The 7,035-nt window shown below is 49.4% G+C and overlaps 1 protein-coding gene across 12 annotated transcripts in view; it reads left to right on the top strand.

Annotated features, from left to right (window-relative positions):
- Positions 1-7,035, top strand: part of SPECC1 (sperm antigen with calponin homology and coiled-coil domains 1) — a 273,056-nt gene that overhangs the window by 77,395 nt on the left and 188,626 nt on the right. For 3 of the 12 annotated variants that reach the window (XM_006779289.2, XM_015558367.1, XM_015558368.1), the window contains exon 1: positions 1,647-1,785. The exons of 3 other annotated variants lie outside the window; for them this stretch is intronic. In XM_006779289.2, coding sequence (XP_006779352.2) covers positions 1,719-1,785 — 67 coding nt within the window. In that variant the 5' untranslated portion in view covers positions 1,647-1,718. Of the gene's footprint in view, positions 1-1,645; positions 1,786-7,035 lie in introns of those variants that run through there. 6 more of the 12 variants (XM_015558361.1, XM_015558362.1, XM_015558371.1 and 3 more) reach the window with 3 other exon arrangements.

The following is a 7,035-nucleotide window of genomic DNA, read 5'->3' as shown; positions in this document are numbered from 1 at the left end:
CATGGGGGGAGGCCCGTGGGGGGGAGGGCTGCTTGCGCTGAGCCTTGCAGACAGCCCGGGCAGTGCTTCTTAGCGTTTGGTCCCAGTACAGCCCCAGGTCAGCGCCCCTCCCCAGGGCCTGCACCTCACGCTGGGTGCCCGCCTCCCGTTTCCTGCTCAGGTGGCACCGCGTTGTCATGGGTCTCTCTTTGTGCCGTGGCCTGGTTTCGGCAAGTTATTCCAGTTTTAAACTTTGCTTATGGGCTTGAGATGGTGTGGCGAGTGACGACAAATGTTCTTTTCCGCTTAGGTTTTGTTTTATTACTTCTTGGTTCTTATTTTCTTTGAATGTCCCCTGCTGAGGGATACATGCATCGGGGTTTGCCATTTTCCCTCTGCTGCTGTGTGGAAACCTGTCCTTGCCTACTCACCAAGGAGGAGTGCAGGCTGATGGGATGACCTTCATCTCAAGACCACAGGAAGTCATAGCTTTGGAATGTTTCCTGTGGCCCCCGCTGAAGGCCGGCTTCCCTGGGCTGCTCTGGGGCAGATTTTCACTGTGGGGTGGAAGGGACCAGACCAGTGCGTCTAAGAGCCAGGAGCCCAGGACTCCCACGGGGACCGAGCCCCTCCCCTCGGCTGCTGGCATCCGGCCCATTGTTCCTTCCTGGTGGGCTGCCCTTTGGGTCGCAGGCTGTCTGGCAGCCCCTCTGGCTCCACCCAGTAGCAACCCGGGAGTTGTGGCAACGAAGACACCTCCACACATCGCCAACCGCCCCGGCAGAATCACACACCTTCCCACCAGGTTAGACCCACCCCTGCAGAGGCCCCAGCAAGCTGGGCTGAAAGGCGCGCTAGATGCTTTCCGCGTGCTGCTCCCTTCCCCTGCTTCCGGCCCAGTCCCCTGGGGGTGAGCTGTGTGAACATTCCTATGTTGTTCCTTCTCCGCCTTGAATGCTTTAGCTCTCCACTTCCTGGCGCTTATTGTACGCACAGTGGAGACCTCAGGACCTCCCCCACTCCCTGGGACGCATTATTCTGTGATGCTCCCCAGGGTTTCCCAATCAATGGCCTTTCTGGTTTCTTGCCTTAAAATGGTAGTAAATCCGAGGCCCCAAAAGCAACGATCCAAACGGGTTCTGAAGGCAGCGGCAGGAGGCTCACCGGCTCTGACCCTCCAGTGCCAGCACCTCCTGTATTGCAGGCTGTTCCCTCCCCTCCGGCCCCCTCTCCTTCCTTTCCTGCTCTGGGCCATACGTTTAGGAGTCACAGTTTAAACGTGTCTTACACTCTGCTGGAGAGGAAAGAAAATATTTGAAAAATGGAAAGAAAACACCCACGGAAAGATCCCGTCCATGCCCTGTGGGATGGTTTCCCAGATTTCATTCTAATTCCTTCATCGCAGTGACCATTTCAGGTGGTTTAGGAGGATTTTCAGAAACCAGAGAATTAATCTTTGAAACCTTTTTTTCTATTGTCGTGGACTTGCTCAGAGCCCATCTACTTGCTTTCTGTTACTCATTCACACCCATTAGAACAGTACAGTTCACCGGCATCCCCACTGTGTGTATCTTCCAGCAGCTCTGATGTTCAGGCTGGGCCGACTCTGATGCCAGTGAGGCGTCCGTTCTCAGCGTTTATTGTCCTCTCTCACATTTCCCAGCGAAACTAGGCTGCTCTGCGTGCGAGAAGAATACTTTCCGTCAGCCTGGTGCATCTGTCTGGCTTCTGCCACTGACATGGATTTAATTGCTCCATCACCGGGTGTTGTTGCTTCATGGAGTGGAGCGCCCTCCACTGGACATAGTGAGCGGTGTCTGTTGGGAGGCAGCTGCCCGTGGCCTCTGTCCCCTGTGCTCCTTCCCAGTTGTGCTGGGTGAGGAGGTTGAGACTACAAGCTGCAGACACGCCCAAGGTCACACAGAGGCTGGAGCTGGATGTGGACCAGGAGCACTGGGTCCAGGGCCGTCGTGCTTTCCCACGGGAGCCGGCTATTCAGGGCGGCTGCATCCATCCCTGGGGTTTAAGGACAGTTGAAACTCGGTGTCAGCCTGGCTTTAGCATCAACGCTGTGCTTTGAGCTTAACCTCCCTGAGCCTAATGAAGTTTCCCCTTCTGTAAGTTGGGGTGACAGTGACCTCACAGGATTCTCACAGGAGAGGGAAGCCTCCACTTTTGGAGAATACGAGGAGGGCGCTGGTCCGGCCTGGGGCGGGGCGGTGATGTTTGGTTATGTCCTAAGACCCAGAGAGTAGGAGCAGGCGCAGAGCTAGCACTCAGCCTGCCGGAGCACTCAGAGCTCTCGCCCACTCTCGCCGGCCCTGGAGAGCTGCTTGATCCTGCTAATCCACTCCCACGGCCGCCTCCATCCAGCACTGTGCCTGCCTCTGGGGTTCTCTTCCTGGTTCAAGTGAGTGGGGAATCAATTCTTTACTGTGGAGTTTGAATTCTGAAAGAAGGTGGAATGTGAAGGGAAGAATCTGGCTGGTGGATGGGTACAACACAGAAGGTCAGTCTGGGGAAAATGATGAGAAAGAAGAGGGACAGGACTAAGAAAAGAGCATGGTAAACAGGACGGGGTCCAGATGGGAAAGTGCTCTGGGCACATTCATTTGGGAATGATTTGATTGGCTTTGGGAGGTTCTCTAGGAGAATAAAAAAAGTGTCATGATACCATGGAAGTAGCCCTAGAATTTTGCCTCAGAGCACACAACTCATCAGTCTCTGAAAAATGGCTGAGTGCTTGGACAGCTCTCAGGAGCGTGTCCAGGAGACTGCCCGACTTGTTGCCAGAGTAAGAGAGGCGTTTAGGCGTGAACTGAGATGGCTTTTTTTTTTTTAATCCTCACCCAAGGAGTGAGATTTTTTCCATTGATTTTTTTTTTTAGAGAGAGAGTGAAACAGAGGGGGAGGACGCGCGAGAGAAACATGGATGCAAGAGGACACATCGATTGGTTGCCTCCTGCGTGTGCCCCAACCGGGAGCAGGAATTAACCTGAGACCCTGGTACGTGCCCTTGACCAGGAATTGGATCTACGACCCTCGGGTGTGCAGGCCAACACTCTAGCCTTCAAGCAGCACCAGTCAGTGGCTTTTCTTTTTTAATCCAAGGTCTTAGAATCCTGGAAAATTGGGGCAAAGATGGCAAGGAAAGTTTCCATCCTCTCCTGCTGCTTTCCACCTTCATATTCTTATCTTTCTCTTGGGGAATAAGTGAGAGGCATTTCAGTTCCAGGGTAAGCTGGGCAGATTTTGGAAAATGTAGAGGCATTACAGACAGAATCACCTTATGCTTTCATAAAGTAAGTCCTGTCATACTTACTTCTAAGTAGTTGTAATCTACATAAAAGGGCGCCTGATTAAACAGACTGGCATGCCAATAGGTGGTTCTGTGGTAACTGGTAAGCTTCTTCAGTAATTCTCTTCAAGAATCACTCAGGATATGTTAGTTTATTTTATATTGGGAGTCCTAATAAAGTTACTTAGCTTAGCACTTTTTTCACTGTTGCTGTGGAAAACAGCATTAAAAATTGTGGGTCAAGAACGTGAAAATACTCCTTACCCCAGGAAGGTGTGCGAGCACCAAGTGGTGGCAGGCAGACTAGGGGTACCCTGGGACATTTGCTGAGTGGCCCCGGGCCCAGCACTGGCACCGAGTTTGAACTGTGTCAGTGTGTGAAGCAGAAAAACAACTCAGTCACAGGCAACAGTATGGTGATTATCAGAGGGAAATGGGGGTGGGGGAAGGTAAAAGAGAGTAAAGTGGGGATACATGGCGATGGAAGGAGACTGGGGGTGGTGAACACACAATACAAAATACAAATGGTGTATTACAGAATTGTACACCTGAGACCTACATAATTTTATCAACCAATGCCACCCCAATAAATCTAATTTTAAAAAGAATGCTGCTATTAAAAAATCGCGATTGCAGAATGAAAAGTAGAATTAAAGAATGGCAAGAGAGGTTGGATAGACCACCCATGTTACTGGTCAAACCTCGTCCTTTTGGGGAGGGAGATAACGGAGTCTGACGCAGCTGTGACGTGCTCCCAGTGCTCACGGCGACATGCTGGTGGTCAGTGACAGCCGGAGAGAAACCAGATCGCCCAGCTGCTGGCCCAGGACTCACTTTGCTCTGTCTCGCTGGCCCATTCAGGGCTTGTTTATCTGTTCAGCTGGAGGCAGCAAGCGAAGCCCTATGAAACAGCTCGTGAATACCTAAAGGGGTTCGCCATCAAGTGTAAATGAGAACAGTACAGGGAAGACCTCGGAAGGAACTGCCAGAGAGGAAAATACTCATTGTGCTATTTGAGCCAAAATTTGGAGAATGAGATGAGCAATGGTATCCCAAGTGTGTGGACCAGCAAAGGTACACACCCCTGTGGGAGAATGAGAACATTGTTGGAGAGCAGGAGTGGGGTAAGGAAGCAGAGTCTACTGGGCGCAGAGAACCTGTGTTGGAGGGTAACTCGACTGCTGCTTGGTGAGGAAGGAACTGGGAGATATGGAAAGAGCAGGAAAAGGGAAGGTTAGCAGAGTCTTACTAGACACTAGAGGCCCAGTGCACGACATTTGTGCACTGGTGGAGGGCGCTATTCTATGCCAGCAGTGGACATCCCCCAAGGGATCCTTAGCACTGATGCAGAGGCGGGAGAGGCTCCTGCCACGGCCACTGCGCTCGCCAGCCATGAGCCCGGCTTCTGGCTGAGCAGCCCTCCCCCTGTGGGAGCACATTGACCACCAGGGGCAGCTCCTGTATTGAGCGTCTGCCCCCTGGTGGTCAGTGCGCATCATAGTGACCAGTTGTTTCACCATTCGGTCGATTTACATATTAGCCTTTTATTATATAGGATAGTTGATAGAGAATGAAGGGTCCACTGGATTCTAGTTAGTAGATATAAGCTTTATAAGAGCAAGGATTTTCTTTGTTTGTTTTACTCCCTATTGTATCCTCCATGCATAGAACAGTGCCTAGCACAAGATTAACGCTCAGTAAAATCTCTTGAATGAAGAGACAAGTGAATGAACCACTAAAATATGGGTCCCAACAGGATTGAAGTTATTGACCAATGGGATAATGTAATAGAAACAGTGTCCAATGAAGAATATTTTTGCAAATGTGGAATGAATGGTCTCAATATGTAAAGGATCAGAGATAAACCCTCCAATATGGAATGACATGATGGAGACTCAAATAAGAATTGTAATCACAGTAAGAGAAAAGACAAGGGTAGAAGGAAAATAAATGGAGGGGAGAGAACATAATATGGACTTGGATCTGGAAGCAAAAAGATACCTTTTATGAGCCAATGAAACTCAAAGGAAAACTTCAAAATCATTTGGATTCAAACTCAGTTACTTTTTCATTAAAAAAAGAACTTATATATTTATATGCATAGCACATGGACATGAACAGTAGGGTGGTGAGGACCTGGGGGGGGCGGAACGGGGCTGGGTGAAGGGAGGTAAAGTGGGGGGGGGGGAGACATCTGTAATACTTTCAACAATAAAATAAAAGAAAAATAGTAATAATAAAAAGAAAAATCCGAAAACATTGTCTAACATTATGCAACATATGCTTGTCTTAGACTCTTTTTATTGCTATTTCAAAAATAGTTTCTAAAATTAGCAATATTTTAGTTTAAAAAATGGACACCTGTGAAATCAAGCACTAATGTTTTTACATCTTGAAATATAAAACTAGCTCTAGAATCTACATATATAAAAGTCTAAGCAACCGAACGACCGGTCGACTGGTCGCTATGATGTGCACTGACCACCAGGGGGCAGACACTCAATGCAGGAGCTGCCCCCTGGTGGTCAGTGCACTCCCACAGCGGGAGTGCCATTCAGCTGACCAATGGGCTCACAGCTGGCGAGCACCACTGAGGTAGCGCGAGCCTCTCCCAATCAGGACTGACTGGGCACGAGCCTGGGGCTGGGATGAGCAGGAGCAGCAGGTGGCATTTGACTGCCGGTTTCAGCCTGACATCCCCTGAGGGGTCCTGATTACAAGAGGGTGCAGGCCAGGCTGAAGGACCCAACCGATACATGAATCCATGCACTGGACCTCTAGTGTCTTCTAAAACAACGAACCAACTGTAAATCTCTAGGGTACTATGTCACAGCTTGCTATAACTAGTCCAGGGAATCTTTGGAACTGTTATTTTTTGGAACTATTTTTTAATTGTGATGACTTTTTACTAGAAAATAATGCCAAAGGAGAAGTTGGCTAGATTAGCAGTGCAAGCTTCTGAGTGTCATGAATGGTTCTGTATCTTACTCTTCTATCTGTTCTATTTCATAACCATCCCAAATTACTACCTCTACTGTGCTCCTCTCAAATGAACCCTGCCGTTCCGTATGGATTGACTGATGCCCTTATTTCAACCAAGTGACAGGAAATATACTGAATTGCTTTGATGTGAAAAAACAAAACACAACCCTGGGTGGTCCTGGCTTAGAGACTCTGTCAGTGGAGATGGTCCCCGCTGGCCAGGATAAGTAGATAAGAGCAGGAGGAGGACACAGCCTGAACCAGGCTGGGAGGCCATCTGCTGTTTTCCTCTTAGATGCTAACAGAGGGTCCTGGATGCAGTGATGGAGAAGAGGTCCAGGGCTGCTTAACACCACCCATCATCCCTCAGGGGCAGTGACTTAGACCCCCCAGGTCCTGTGATTGTGGCCACTGGAATTATCTGTGACCTATTGGTGCATTTTATTTTATTTTATTTTACTAGAGTCCTGGTGCACAGATTCGTGCACGAGTGGGGTCCCTCAGCCATTGAATTTTAGAGAGAGTGGAAGGGAGGGAGAGAGGGAGAGTGAGAGAGAGAGAAGCATCAATGTGAGAGAGACACATAGGTTGGTTGCCTCCCACGGACATCCTGACCTGGGCTGGGGATTGAACCTCCAACCCAGGTGCATGCCCTTGTCCAGGAAATGAAACCACAACCCTGTGGTGCACGGCTGACCCTCTAAACACTGAGAAGCACCAGCCATGGCACCTATTGATGTATTTGTTAAAAATATATTTGTATATATTTCAGAAAG

The sequence above is a fragment of the Myotis davidii genome, unplaced genomic scaffold (genome assembly GCF_000327345.1).
Source record: "Myotis davidii unplaced genomic scaffold, ASM32734v1 scaffold129, whole genome shotgun sequence".
NCBI classification, from domain to species: domain Eukaryota; kingdom Metazoa; phylum Chordata; class Mammalia; order Chiroptera; family Vespertilionidae; genus Myotis; species Myotis davidii.
This window is presented reverse-complemented; position numbering and strand designations above follow the sequence as displayed.